We start from the raw sequence: 15,773 nt of genomic DNA, 5'->3' as shown, positions 1-15,773 counted from the left end.
AATACAGGTATATTCAGGCGGACAGTATGAGGAAAATAAAGTTTTTTTTACCTTATAGCATGTAAACATGTTCTAGTAGAAACACAAAATACAAGTATGAACCTGAAAATGAGCATGATATGGGACGAAGAAGAAGAAGAAGGCCCCTGACACGCACCCCGAGCAGTTGGGGGTTTGGTACCAGTGCCCAAGAGGCAAACTGGCATCTCTCCAGCAACCAGTTCACACTCAGTATTTTGTACATGTGGAGACTTGAACCGGCAACTCTCCAGTTCCCAAGCCAAGTCCCTATGGACTGAGCTACTGGTAACTTTGAGCAAATATGAGGTAAAAAGGTATTTTTATAAAACTTTCACTATCCTGACAGTAGTGCATGAGACAGATAATCTCATTTTACAGCTAAACCGTGCGCTACAAGATGATTCTGAAAACATCTGAGGTGAGAAACAGGCATTACAGTAAAATAATATTGATTCATATTTGATCAGCACTGCCTAGTTTGACCGGAGTTTGCGAGTGATTGCTTATAAAAATAACTTTTTTTATCATATTTGCTCAAAGTTACCAACTGCAGCTTTAAAGGCCCAGTGTGTATGTATGCAACCAACTGAATATCCCCTCCACTCTGTTTCCAAGTGTGTAGAAGAACATAAATTCACCCTTCAGGTACATTTGCGCAAATCTCTAGTGCCAGTGTTTGGTTTGTCCGTTCTGGACTATCCGGTGGTGCAAGATATATAACGGCTCATTCTAAGCTAACGGAAACACAATGATTCTTAGTTTCAGGTAATACACTAATGAAAACATAATAATGAATATTATATTCCATTTCTGCTAATAGATCCCCCTAAAACCTACACACTGGTCCTTTAAAGTCAACCGAACCAAACTCTTTGGACTCCGATCTAAGTAACTTTGTTTGAGGGCGTGCCAAACTAGCCGCAAGGCAGGTATCATGCAAATGTGTTACTTGGTGACATCACCACGTTATGGAAGAAAAGGCGGGACTTCAAGCGAGGTGTTTCAGGCAGTTCAGGAGCAGTTGTTCCTGTGGGAGAGAGTAATTCCCTTTGACGTGGACTTTGAAAAAAAAAACCCCGATATAACACACTAAAGGAAAGGGGAAAAAGCACAAAAGTATGATAGGTCCTCTTTAAATAAAAGACCACCATGAACACAGTTTCCGTTAAAACCTCACTGATGAAACATGCCATAAGGCCGTGTGGATCATTTTAGTGGTATTTCCTGTATTTCTTGTTTCTCTCCACTGTCCATTTGTATGATAAATGTATAACATTGGTCCAGTGTTATGAATGAAGGACTTAATCAGTTCCCTGTTGATAGTACAATCAGCTTTCAAGCCACAACTATGTAGACAAAGTTGTACCACCCCCCTTTTCCAGATGGTGTTCATAGCGCCTGGAATGAAGTTTCAGTATGGAGTAATATAACACTTGTCAGGCTACAGTTCCTCTTATATTCTATATAAATACTCTTATGCAGACTGACACTCAAAGGAAATGTTGTGAATTAATAATTCAGTCTGTTTATCTGTTGAGGTACTGCGCCATTAGCTGAAAATGCTGTTTCTCCCCATGCTGAGGCTGATTGGTTTCAGCTGTTTGGCAGGAAGAGCTTGAACAGAATCCAGTAAATACCAGTGCAGTTGTTTGTGGATTGTCTAAGACAAAAAATTACTGCAAACGTGTACGGTCCTTCCATTAACAATAGATTATCTACGCATGTAATCAAAATGAAGTTATCTTGTTAGCTTCTTTTAAAAAAGGTCATAATACACCTTTTTATCCATAAATTGCCCAAAAGTCACAAAAGAGTTTGATTAAAAAAGAGTCACAAAAGTGTCTTTTTCAGTAAAAGTCTGCCAGCAGTTTTCTCTTTTTTTTTTAATACTCAAACAGTCACACATTCACACGGAGATCTTCAGCTATAGGCTGTTAATCACCTTTCTAAAAGGGTGACTGGATATCACAACATCCAATTCCCTTCATCTCGCAGAGAGAAAAATACACACAAAAGGACAAAATGGTCACACTGCAAACATGTTCTTGTCTGTTACAGAGAAAAATTAAAAACACTTTTTCAGTCTGTTTCAGTGTATCTTTGGTGAGCCGACGCTCACAACATTATTCCTGGCTAAAAAGTTCCTTTTTCAGCGAGGCACAAAAGAAGACGGGTTTTAAGTCCTTGAAGATGAGCAGGCGCTTAGAAAAGCGCCAGGAGGAACAAGTGGTGGACCTGCCGGCCGAGTCTTCGCGGTATTTCGGCCATGGAGAGCACGTCGTCGGTCATGAGGTAGGCGGTCGGCCCGATGCGGGTCCACACGCACCTCTCGCACAACGGGCCGCCGGCAGACACGCCATCGGACTGGACAGAGACAAATGACGGAGAATTAAAAATCATAGCAAGCAATGTCTCCGTCTATAGACTTTTTTTTTAAAATACAACCTTCAAAAAATGCTAACTGGCTTATTAAAGCTTCAGTAGGCGGAATATTTTTGGCATCATTAAGCAAAAATTCCATAATAACCTTTCAGCATATTGTAATTCAAGTGTTCTGAGAGATAACTAGACTTCTGCACCTCCTCATGGCTGTTTTCAGGATTTAGAAAATCTAGCTCGTGACGGTAGACTTTGACCAGTCACAGGTCATTTCAGAGAGAGGGAGAGAGCGTTCCTATTGGCTGTTCATTCAACAGAGGCAGCTGTAAAGTAACAGTTTTAATCATATTTGTTCCAACATGCCAACCCCAGCTTTAAAGCTGAAGTAGGTAGATTGGAGCAAATATGATAAAAAAAAGTTAGTTTATAAACTATTTATAAACGTCACTATATCCTGACAGTAGTGCATGAGACAAGCTGCCTCGGTGCCCTCCGGTGCTCCTAATGGCATCTGCAAGATTTCACAGACCGGAGGAAAACAACCAATCAGAGCTGATCTGGAGCCTTGCCGTCTCTGAGCAGCTGTCAATCACTCGGAAACTCCGATCAAACTAGGCAGCGCTGATCAAATATGAATCAATATTCTGTTACTGTAATGCCTATTTCTCTCCTCAAATGTTTTCAGAAACATCTTGTAGTGTACTGTTTAGCTGTAAAATGAGAAAGTTTGTGACCCGGTAGCCATGTTGAGATCTGCTGAGGAAATACCAAGCACTGCCCACCAGCTGGATCAAACTTTCTCATTTCACAGCAACTACAAGATGTTTCTGAAAACATTTGAGGCGAGAAATAGGCATTACAGTAACAGAACATTAATTCACGTTTGATCAGCGCTCCTGAGTTTGACTGTTTGATCGGAGTTTGTGAGTGATTGAAAGCTGCCTCCTGAATGAACAGCCAATAGGATGGAGATTTTTTAAAGCCTGAAAACAGAGCCATGAGGAGGAGCAGAAGTTTCTCTCAGAACACTTGAATTACAATATGCTGAAAAAGGTTATTATGGAATTTTTGCCCAATGATGCCAACAACATTCTGCCTACTGCCGCTTCAAGGCTAACAGTAAATTACTGTGACCCTTTAAAATACAGCATGTCTTAGTGAGGGTGTTCTTACACATTTCATCTGCTGTTTGCACATGATGAACGCTGAGCCCGGCGTGGTGCAGTTGGGACACTCTGAGACGCAGCAGGGGAGAGGATCGCCCGCCTTCATCAAGGTGCTGGGCATCTCCGACTTCAGGAAGTATTCCTGGAGATGACAGGAAGTTATTAGTATTGCCAAGTCTCGAGAATCCAATATTATGTATTTCACATTCAACATAGTTTTTGGTCTTTGGGAAGAACTGGGAGTCTGAAGCAAGCAGCTGTGTTTTTCTTTTTCAAAAGACGGACCAGATGGTGGGCCCGTTGAATAATGTGCTTCCAGACCACACTAGCTGTCTGAGATGTATACACTCCAGAGTCTCTGAGTTCTCCTGCAGATGCATCTTATGAATGTTTCATTGTTCTCCCACTGTATTATAGCTTGTTTTCTCTAAGGTGGAGAACAGCAGGAGTCTGACAGAAGTCAACTGGCTAAATGTGCTGCAATGATTAACCGCTTTAGTCCATTGGCAGATAATGTAGTTCTTTGTTCGAAGCTTGTGGTCCAAGAGGGAAATGTTTTGTTTCTTTTCCAGTAGACAAAGTGCTCATTCATGTCCTCAAGGTGCATCTTTAATGGGCAATAATGCAACACTTACATCCCGCTAAACTGCGGTTCCAGCAGTGGTGTTTTTTTTTGTCTGTTTTTGATGTTCCGGCGCCAACAACAGCTATTCATTATGACGGCAACGGGAACAAGAAAAGACAAGTCCAACAAGACGTGTACACAAATTCAGGTTCAGTTTGTTCCGCTGTGAAATCCGCAGAGCAGATGTGGCGAATCAAACTGGGAGTCCGCGCTTTCTAAAAGCACTTAGTCTAATCCTCCGGGCTTCATACAACGTCTTGGCTGTGAAATCTTAAAGACTAAACAGCGAGTTGTGTTTGACTTACTGCTTCCGCTGTGGGACATTTCCGAGCATTTCCCTAAATAAGAGCACTCCATTAAGCTCGGAGACAATAAGCGAGCTTATTGTCTCCGAGTTATATTCCTGCAGAAATACACAATTGTAAGATTTGATGACATTCCTGAATTACCCAAAGAATTAACCAACCGTCGACTCCATGAATCCCATTACAAGCACTACAACACCACACCTACTTTTAAATTGACTGTAGTCTTTAGCCAGACCACAAGGAAGTGAAACTGCTCCTGAATAGACAATGAGGGAAAAAGCTGACCTAAATCCTGTTGGCGTGATTGTGTGACACGAGGAACTAACGACATCCTTTTTACACGACCACAAACACCCCGACAGTTACGTAAGAAGACGCTCAAAGAAGACGCTCAAAGAAGACCGAGTGACGGAGGTGGTGGCGACGAGTCATCGAAGAACACACTTTATTTAACAAGGGGAATAAGACTAGAAGAAATTGGAAATGACTAATATATTTGTACTAGCTGTAAATATGTGCAGATGTTTGTGCGTCGTTGCATTCTAATGGATATTAATATTTAACAGTGGCGTGATTTCAATATGCAGTAACAATGTGCAAGCACGAATGAACCTGCAGAAGCATTTAGAACAAGGAGTGTGAGATCATGTCTTACCCCGGCGATTGTGAGGATGCGGCGGACGGTCTTAGTGATGATCAGAGAGGTCTTGGCACGAGTCACCGCCACATACAGCAGGTTCCACTCATCGTCAGGAATATCAACTGAGCACGGAAGAGAAACATTCAAAGTATTCAAATATTAACCACTTTTTTAGAGGGACTTCAAATCTACTTACACCTACATTGTGAAAAAAGAAAAGACGGTGGTCAAAAGAAGCATACCGAAGGAGAAGTCGGGGTTGAACTGCAGGTTGTGCTCTGAGGAGGGAACCTTGGCGAAGTCATCGGTGACCATCACAGTGTCGAACTCCAGACCTTTAGCCTTGTGGACCGTTCCGATTATGAAGTCTGGAACAAAACAGCAACATTGGTAACAACCTGACTGAGTCGGGTTCATTATACGGTGGAAAGAAAAACGATTCATCCATGTGAAATATACCGTTTTACAAGAATTTAAAATATAGGTTTCCAACGAGGAACATTTAACTGGCTATGTAACAATCTCAATTTAATACTGAAGCCTCGAAATGACCTACATAAGTAAACGAGACCATCAGCGAGAAGATTGGCTATTTCTATATACTGTAGTTATTCTTAATGCTTGTCATCGGTGCCACCGGGTCTGATTCTGGGGAAATCAGACAAACTCATGAAGGTTCACCAGAAACTCCTTCAGCTCAGACTCCAGCAGTGACCAGCCCACCGCGGACAGACCCAGTTCAAGCTTCGCTGCCGCCTTCGACCTGCAGTGGGAGCTGCGGTGGGAGGTGGAGAGCGCCGCGCCCGCCAGCAGTGGCCAGGAGCAGAGCTTCACCTCGCTGGGAGCCAGCACTGACCCCACGCTGCTGGAGACCCAGGCGGTATCGCTGGTCTTGCTATGGGGAAGGGAGGTACAGGAGAACCAGAACCAGGACTGCTCAGGGCAGACTGTCAGACCCTGCTGCAATTAAATGAGTTTTCTAAAGGAAATCTGGTGCTCGGAGACGCTACTGATTTTGTCCACAGGGACCGTGAAAATCAACACAAAATGTTTTTCTGCTTTTTCTCTTTCCTTTAGTGTTATATATTTTTTTGTGTATGTAAAAGATCTGCAGAGTTATAAAGCCCAAAGTCCACGCCAAAGGGAGTTAAGATTTAATTTTCGGCGTACCTGCGTTGTGGAAGTCCTCCTCAGAGCACCTTTCCAGGCGCTTCACCAGCTCGGGGATGCGCTTTCCGTATTTTTCAACGATGTTGACTTTGGCGTCCAGCTCCATGTCCTCGGTCTGCATCACGTACTTCTTCAGGGCCCAGAAGGCGTTGTCGTTTTTCTTGGCGAAGGAGCGAAGCAACGGATCTCTGATGACTGAAGGCAGAGCAAATTCAACAATAATGTCAAAGGGTCAGTATTTTTATAAAAAAAAAAGGAAATAACTCAAAAGGGGAAATATTAGGGGCGTAGCGGTCTCGTATCGCGGCACCCCTAGTAAATGGCGTGTATGAATCTCACATTTCGCTCCTTCCATCAGCTGCCAGATGTCCATGATCCTATTCAGGCCGATACCGCTGACACCCTGAATGAAAAGGTAGACCTGTAAGTGCCTGATCAATATGTGTTTTCACAAGATATCAAATATGCTTGCTACTACTTCCTTGTGTCCGTTAGTGTACACTCACTCCTACGTAGTGGATCCGGCACTGCGGGTTGGAATCGGTGAGCCGGACGGCTTCGCTGAACACCGTGAGGTTGCATCTCGACAGGATGGCCGTCGTCCCCCGGCCAAGACTGACACCCGCCCTAAAAGCTTCTCCAACCTTGTCCGCGGTCTCGTCACACACACCGCCTACACAGTGGACATGTAGCACACACAGACATGATAACAAAACAGTGGAAATCTAACATTTTCATATTATATTATCTATATTTTTGAAGAACCTCGAGTGTTTCTGAGTAGATAAGATATTAAAAGTAGTAGTATTTACCTTTTTGCTTTCCTCCCACTAGAATCTTCTCCACTCCCTTGCACACTTTGAGGAGGGTGGCGCCCACGTAGGCGATCTCAGCACCGAACCGAAAGCTCTGAACAAAGAGGTTCATTTTTCTGATTAGCACCAAACCGCTAAAGGTTCTGTACAACAATCAGCCATAACATTAGGACAGCACGGGCACCCTGACCGGTCTGTGTGTGTACCTGTGTCAGGTAGAAGATGTGCGTGTGGTCAACGATGTTCAGCGCGTTGACGGCTCCTTTGAAGGTGTAGATCTGCTGGTGAGGATCTCCAACCAGGATTTTCCCACAGCGCTGAGACAGAAGCACGTCCATGATGACTGAGAGGGAGGAAGAAAGACGCCGTCACCATCACAAAGTAACTTTTCCTCAATCCTTGGACTGTGTAACAGTTACCGCATCATTACCTGGAGTGCAGTCCTGCGCCTCGTCGATGAAAAGGACGTCGTATTGGTTAGACAAGCAGGGCTTCGGCTTTTGGAGCTGCCACAACTTAAGGTAACCTGAGAATGAAAAGTTCTGTTGACACACCTGTGCAGCATCGCTCTAATATTAGAACAGAATGACTTATATTCATTTAACTCATTTGCAGTTGGTGTACCGTCGTGGACCATGTAGTAGGCGTCCACTTTGGTCACGCTGAGGTCCGTCATTTGGGTCCAGATCTTCTGCGCGTCTTGCACAAACAACTAGGATTGCCCAATAAAAAGACAAACGGTTTAAATAGGACCTAATCTTTCTTATTATTTATTCACACTAAAAAGGTACGCAGTGTGTCACTTGCTCACATGATTCGTGTTCATACCTCTTTTTCTTTATCAAGTATAAACTCCCTGTGACCGTCCTTGGACTTGTGGAAGCTGGGGACGTGTCTGATGGAGATGGCCTCGTCCGTTGAAGCCATGAAGGCGTTGAGAGTCAAGATCACCACTTTGGCTCTGACGAAGCCGCCGCGGCCCTGAGGCAGGACAGAGTTGATGGCGAACGGCTTCAAGTTAAAGGTCAGCTTCTGACGATTATGGTAACTGCAGCGGGGAAGATCACAGGAGCGCGACAAGCGATGCGGTTTAAAAATGGAAAACACCTCAAGAATTTATGATAAATCAGATGAGCATCTTGAGGGGAAACTTCTCACTTCTTCCCAATGTCAGTGAAGGCCAATGAGTGGACGGTCTTGCAGGCCACGTTGCTGGGGAAACGGCGCTGCGCCTCGGTGGCCACCGACTTGTTGAAGGCCACGTACAGGAAGCGCAGGTGTGGCCGCTGCTCGGCGTACTTCACCAACGTGGTCGTCTTCCCTGTACCTGTGGCAGGACGGCATGGACCGTTGAGCTATGACACTGTGTGCCTCTGATCGGCGTGACTGGCCCACATCACAACACTGATAATACTGATTACTGATCACCAACGTTTACTATCTGGAAGTTTCAAAATGCAATATCTAAAACTTTTGACCACATTTTTACTGCATTTTAAGGAGCATTTAAAACAAACAATGTAACCAAATTTTAGATATGATGAGACCGAACAAAACATGTTTCACATTGTATTACTAAACTGGGTCAGCAGGCTAAGCAGGGAATTCCAAACGTCCCTTTCCCCAGCAACGTTTTCCAGCTCTTCCTGTGGGACCCCGAGGCGTTTCCAGGCCAGACGAGATATATAATCTCTCCAGCGTGTTCTGGGTTTAACCCCGGGGCCTCTTACCAGTTGGATGTGCCTGGAAAACCTCTAAAGGGAGGCGTCCAGGAGGCACCCTGATCAGATGCCTGAACCACCTCATCTGGCGCCTTTCAATGCGAAGGAGCAGCGGCTCTACTCCGAGCTCCCTCCGGAGGTCTGAGCTCCTCACCCTATCTCTAAGGCCGAGCCCAGCCACCCTACGGAGGAAGCTCATCTTGGCCGCTTGTATCCGCGATCTCATTCTTTCGGTCACTACCCAAAGCTCATGATCATAGGTGAGGGTTAGATGGACTGGTAAATCGAGAGCTTTGCCTTACGGCTCAGCTCCCTTTTCACACCACAACAGTCCAGTACGGCGCCCACATAACTGCAGACACCGCACCGTACGTCCATCTCCCGTATCATTTTTCCCTCACTCGTGAACAAGACCCCTGAGATAGAGTCCCTGCCTGGTAAAAATATAAAAATGTAAAAACCCTTTGGGTCCCTGAAAAAGTCTTAAAAATAATTATCTAGAGAAAGGGCTCCCCCTGGTGATGTTGCAGACACTTTACATTTAAACTAGTGTTCCTATTACACACATACAATGCATGTGGGTCTGAGCCAGAGTAAATAATCTAAACTGCATGTGATTATCATAAAGTGTGCATGTCTGTAAAGGGGAGACTCGTGGGTACCCATAGAACCCATTTACATTCACATATCTGGAGGTCAGAGGTCAAGGCACCCCTTTGAAAATGGCCATGACAGTTTTTGTTTTTTCCTCATCAAAAGCGTAAGTGTGGAGCGTTATTTAACCTCATTTGCTACAAGCTAGTATGACATGGTTGGGACCAATGGATTCCTTAGGTTTTCTAGTTTCATATGATGAATCCAGCATCTTCACTCTAGCTTTAAAACTCAGCCCACAACAACCTAAAAAACGCAAGTTGCGTTAATGTGTTAAAGAAATTAGTGGCATTAAAACAAACGTGTTATTATCATGTTAACTTTGACAGCCCTATATTATTTATTTTATTTCAGTGTATTCTTGACTTAGTAAAACTATTTTATAGAATGTGGATGGCTACGGTGCCATGAGCAGCTGCCACTGTACCTGCAAAAGCCACGATCTTGACCACGTGGTCCACCTGGATATCGTGGCTGAGGATCTGCTGCTGTTCACCGGTGAGCTGAAACTGAGGCCGCCTAGCAGAAACACACATAAAATGATGAGTGTTCGAACGCTAAAGCTCCTCAGATATCCATTACTTCAATCCACGGCGTTATCTCTCATGAACAGCAGTGAAACTAATGCATCTTGGTCCTCACCCGCTCTGACCGGAGCTGACAGAAAAGGGGCCGTTCTCCATCAGGTGAAGCACGTAGTAGATGTTGTAATGCAACCTGGAGAGACCGGAGAGAACAGAACTGTAGGGAGGCTGACAAGAACGATGTGGTGATATAAAAGTTGCTGGCACTGGCGGCTCTTACTTGTTACTAATTTTTATGTTGCTCCTCTCTAAGGCGAGAAACATCATGGCCATGTGGCTGAGGTACTCTGTGATGGCGCTGTCCGACATGCAGCCGCCGAGCAAGGACACCAAGGCCTGCACGTCCCCGACGCTCTCGCTTAGGATCAATATGACCGCCATGGCCGCGTACGGGTTGGGACCCTGGAGACACAAATGATGTGAAGAACTTCCATAGTGGTCACACAAACACACTCCATTTTCTCATATGATCATCAGAGGACCTTTGTGTGTGTTTGTGTGTTTGAGTCATACCTCGACGCCAAGGTTAAAGGACTTGTGAATATCAGGAATGCGTAATCTGATGGAGGCTTCAGCCTGGGGGAAAAGGCGATGTTTCTTCACACGCTCCAGAACATCCTCCGGCCTCACCCGCTCTCTGGCCTTATGCTGGGCCATTAAACTGACCAAAACAAACACACACAGACAAGATAATTACCACAGTGAACATTTAATAATCTATGCATGCAGCCAGTATTCCTATACTTTTCTTATTGGTCATTTTATATAATTATATTTAGTCATTTAATAAATTAATCTCTGATCCACAGTGACACAGAGATACCAAGATCGGAAAAAATCCATTTTGGGCTTTGGGAAACAGTCATTAACATTTTATAGACCAAACAACTAATTGATTAATCGAGAAAATAATCAACAGATTAATCAACAATGAAAATAATCGTAAGTTGCAGCCCTGTAGTCATTCCTATAATATTAGCAAGCACAATATCGATAGAAGTAGTAAAATATTGTGATATTTGATTTTCTCCGTATCGCCCAGCCCGAGCAGAGACTCTTCTTCATGTATGCACTGTTACAGAAATGTCCCTTACTAAAAGGAAATGTAGACTTACATAACAAGGCGTCGTATGCTGTGCTGTAATGATCCTGGATCTGTTATTCCGCATTTCTTCAGGACGGAGCTGATCTCCAGCACCGTTTCCTTCTCCTTCAGCGTGTAGCGGTAGTATTGTTTCTTGAAGGGGATAAACTGCACGATGGAACACAAACAAAACATCCAAAACAACCATGTTAACTTCAATTTACCTCTAAGTTTGAGAAGAACTAGAACGACAAATGTCCAATCACAAAAGATGGATAAAAGTCAACAGTGTTACCACAAAGTTCATCTCTCAAACATTTTTTTTTTTTCATACAAGGAACAAATTTTTGCAGCAACTACTGTAATTCAGTGGTTTGTTTAACCTTGGTGTCCTGGACGATGTTCCTCCAGTGATGGCAGACCCGGCTGACGCTGCGGTAGAGGTCCTGGGCAGGGACGAGGCACAGCACCTGCCTCAGCACCTCGTCTGGGAGATCGTCCATGCAGCCCTGGGGCTGCAGCAGGACCTTGCCGCTACCCAGGAGCCCGTAGTGGGCGTCAGGTAGGGCCTCCACCTGCTCCTCCTCCTCGTTATAAATGTCACTGTCACATTGGTCAAACCCATCATCGTCCCCAAACATCTCTGCGGTTATTCCCTCAAGATAATCCACCACTTCCACCTTCTTTGTCTCAGGCATCATCTCGACAGCTAAAAGGGTTGCATCATCAACCTCCTCCTCCTCCTCCACCAGTGCTTCAGGTTCTGCAGCCAATGAGGCAGCTAACAAGCTAAAATCGTCGTCCTCCTCCTCTTCGGGAAAAAGCTCTCCGTTGAGTCTATTTGTGCGTGTGGACGAGCCGGGCTGGGAGGATTTTTGTGGACTGGAACTGATGACTCCTGTCACGGAGAAGAAGTTGTCGATGCCCGTCTGTCGCCCGGCAGGACTTCCTGAGGCAGATGCTGATGGTACAAGAAGCAAGAGAGAAGTTTTTAATGTCTGACAAGAACATGACTTCTAACCAAAGGCTGGTGAGCAAAAAATTTTTTTTGCTTTGTTACTATGAGTACACTTCTGTCAAAACATTAGTAGCAGAGAGTTTACAGCAGATTACCACACTTCCGCCGTTTGGTGGGTGTCCTGGGGTAAAGCCCCCGGTTGGGACCGCGACTCCCCAGCCCGCGGTTGACTGCGTGGGGTTGGGTGAGGGCATCAGTGCCCCCTGAACTTTGCGCCAGTTCATCGCACTCCTCTGCATTCAAGTGCCTCCTTTTGGCCTTTCCTAGAAAACAACAACAGTCACGTCAGCACAACACAAACCACTGCATTAGGGTTGTCCTTACACAATGTGGACCATTCTTTAGATTTCCTATCTGTAAGTGAATGGTATGTACCATATTCCAGCCAACACGCACTTAGGAATGTTTTGCACTAGACACTTTAGGGGAAGTTGCAATAGCACAAAGCTCTTCACAGTATTTTAGCATTTTAGGATTTTATTGGTCTGAATGATTGTATAAATGTAGGGGGGTTGTCTCCGATGTACAATACGTTTTTTATATGTGTGTGCTTTTGTCCTTTGTCTGTTTTTAATTAGCACTGCACCGAAACAAATTCCAATCAACTGTGGGTTGACATGGCAATAAAGTATTGATTGGTACACTGTTTGTACAGTACATTATCGTTGTCTTTCCCTTCTTTACTCAGTTTTTTCCATTTAAACAACCTTTTAAGAAGGCCAGATCAACTACAACCCTATTAGTCAAGTGTGAATATTATGAGTACTGTTTTTAGTCTGACAATCTTCAGAAAGAGACCTCTGTGTTATTTTTGATTCTGAACTGTCATTGGTGCAGTCCGGTTTTGCCCAACTGAGACAGCTTACCAAGATCAGGTCATGCACACTTAAAAAAAGGTAATCCATGCTTTTATCTCCTCAAGACTTGATTATTGCAATGCACTTTATTCTGGGATCAGCAGGGGGAAGTAAATGAGAGTAATAAGGCACCGAATTCGTATTTGACAATTATCCAAAATTAACATTAATGAGTCCAAGTTTAGTTTTACTGTCTGTTAACGTTACCTGCATTCAATTCAAATGCTAATGTCGACTCTAGACTTCACTAAATACTAATTATATTATGTAAAGTGAAAAATAAATATAGCTTTTTTCTCCTGTTGTAACCTTGTTTTGAAAGGTGCTCTATAAATTATTAAAAATAATAGTAATTATTATTATATGTGGAAGTGCCTTTTCACCCTGAAAAGAAGTTATTATTATATATGTGGAAGTGCTTTTGAACCCTAAAAAGAAGAGTTATTATTATTAATATTATTATTATTATTATTATATATGTGGAAGTGCTTTTGAACCCTAAAAATAGTTATTATTATTTATATTATTATTATTATTATTATTATTATATGTGGAAGTGCTTTTGAATCCTAAAAAGAAGAATTATTATTATTATTATATATGTGGAAGTGCTTTTGCACCCTGAAAAGAAGAGTTATTATTATTATTATTAATATTATTATTATTATTATTATTATTATTATTATTATATGTGGAAGTGCTTTTGCACCCTGAAAAGAAGAGTTATGAAGGAAAGTAGAGTCAAAGTTTAGTTTTACTTTCTATTAACATTACCTGAATTTAAATAAACACACAGGTGTGTTTATTTAAATTAACTTACTAAACTTCAACCTTTCTACTCACCTTTAGCAGCCATTTCCATCTTCGTGTCCAGCTCATCCGTGTTTAGTCACTAATACCTAAAACTACCTCACTAACCCTCCTGACTGAACCTTTATTATTATTATTATTAGACTAATGTCGATGCTAAAGCTAATGCTAACGAGCTAGCTGTTACACCTTCAGTAAACAGCGACAGTTAGCTCGCATATTAACATTACTAGAGTTAGTAAATGTCCTCTAACGTGTAGTCACACAGTAGTGACTGAACTCACTCCCGCTGACATTAGTTGTAGTTGTTTTAGTCGCTTTAGGAGATGTTATGATGCTAGCTGAGGTTAGCTGTTAGCTTCAGTTTAAACAGCTTCTTCTTCTCTGATGTTTGTTGTTGGTAAATAAAGCCTCCTGATTGGCTGGCTGCTTCTTCTTCGTTTATCATATTGGCGGCTGCAAACCCAGCTTAAAGGCGCTTTGTCGCCACCTGCTGGAATAAAGGTGTGGTGGCAGAAAACAATAATAGGAAGTTGGTAAATCAAGTATTAAATGAAATAAGCACTTCTTTTCAGGGTGCAAAAGCACTTCCACATATAATATTATTAATAATAATAATAATAATAATAATAATAATAATAATAATAATAATAATAATAATAACTCTTCTTTTCAGGGTGCAAAAGCACTTCCACATATAATAATAATAATAATAATAATAATAATAATATAATAACTTCTGTTGAGGGTGCAAAAGCACTTCCACATATAATATTATTAATAATAATAATAATAATAATAATAATAATAATAATAATAATAATAATAACTCTTCTTTTCAGGGTGCAAAAGCACTTCCACATATAATAATAATAATAATAATAATAATAATAATAATATAATAACTTCTGTTCAGGGTGCAAAAGCACTTCCACATATAATATTATTAATAATAATAATAATAATAATAAAAATAACTTCTTTTCAGGGTGCAAAAGCACTTCCACATATAATAATAATAATAATAATAATAATAATAATAATAATAATAATAATAATAATAATATAATAACTTCTGTTCAGGGTGCAAAAGCACTTCCACATATAATATTATTAATAATAATAATAATAATAATAATAATAATAATAATATAATAACTTCTGTTCAGGGTGCAAAAGCACTTCCACATATAATATTATTAATAATAATAATAATAATAATAATAAAAATAACTTCTTTTCAGGGTGCAAAGGCACTTCCACATATAATAATAATAATAATAATAATAATAATAATAATATAATAACTTCTGTTCAGGGTGCAAAAGCACTTCCACATATAATATTATTAATAATAATAATAATAATAATAAAAATAACTTCTTTTCAGGGTGCAAAGGCACTTCCACATATAATAATAATAATAATAATAATAATATAATAACTTCTGTTCAGGGTGCAAAAGCATTTCCACATATAATAATAATAATAATAATAATAATAATAATAACTCTTCTTTTCAGGGTGCAAAAGCACTTCCACATATAATAATAATAATAATAATAATATAATAACTTCTTTTCAGGGTGCAAAGGCACTTCCACATATAATAATAATAATAATAATAATAATAATAATAACTTCTGTTCAGGGTGCAAAAGCACTTCCACATATAATATTAACTCTTCTTTTCAAGGTGCAAAAGCACTTCCACATATGATGATAATAATAATAATAAAAATAACTCTTCTTTTCTATCTATAAGAGTTTACAATAAATACAAAAAAATGTATGTACTTAAATGTGTTCATTATTTCAAAAATTATATCAAAGGGAAAGGTGCAGAAATCAAAACAAACTTACAGGACTTACTACTGTGGGTTAGTCCTCCTAAACCCCTTAAAGGTCCCATATAGATAGA

At 41.4% G+C, this 15,773-nt stretch overlaps 1 protein-coding gene across 1 annotated transcript; it reads right to left on the bottom strand.

Moving 5' to 3' along the window:
* Positions 1–1,889: 1,889 nt before the first annotated feature.
* Positions 1,890–14,258, bottom strand: fbxo18 (F-box DNA helicase 1). Its single transcript, XM_074626198.1, has 21 exons — positions 13,886–14,258; positions 12,281–12,448; positions 11,551–12,128; positions 11,199–11,335; positions 10,597–10,744; positions 10,304–10,485; positions 10,142–10,216; positions 9,927–10,018; positions 8,283–8,451; positions 7,953–8,172; positions 7,749–7,836; positions 7,555–7,650; positions 7,331–7,467; positions 7,122–7,218; positions 6,816–6,982; positions 6,649–6,712; positions 6,310–6,504; positions 5,382–5,507; positions 5,155–5,261; positions 3,574–3,708; positions 1,890–2,385 (listed from the first exon to the last, which is right to left on the bottom strand). Exons 1-21 carry the CDS (start codon positions 13,902–13,904, stop codon positions 2,224–2,226), a joined length of 3,162 nt encoding a protein of 1,053 aa, XP_074482299.1. The 5' UTR covers positions 13,905–14,258; the 3' UTR covers positions 1,890–2,223.
* Positions 14,259–15,773: the final 1,515 nt, after the last annotated feature.

Source organism: Sebastes fasciatus, chromosome 23 (genome assembly GCF_043250625.1).
Source record: "Sebastes fasciatus isolate fSebFas1 chromosome 23, fSebFas1.pri, whole genome shotgun sequence".
NCBI classification, from domain to species: domain Eukaryota; kingdom Metazoa; phylum Chordata; class Actinopteri; order Perciformes; family Sebastidae; genus Sebastes; species Sebastes fasciatus.
This window is presented reverse-complemented; position numbering and strand designations above follow the sequence as displayed.

Excerpts from the sequence above, each read along its gene's own strand:
- fbxo18 (XM_074626198.1), bottom strand. Across the intron at positions 7,651-7,748 it reads CTACTACATGGTCCACGACG|GTTACCTTAAGTTGTGGCAG; the intron begins GTACACCAACTG and ends TTTCATTCTCAG. Across the intron at positions 6,505-6,648 it reads GCTGATGGAAGGAGCGAAAT|TCATCAGAGATCCGTTGCTT; the intron begins GTGAGATTCATA and ends CTCTGCCTTCAG.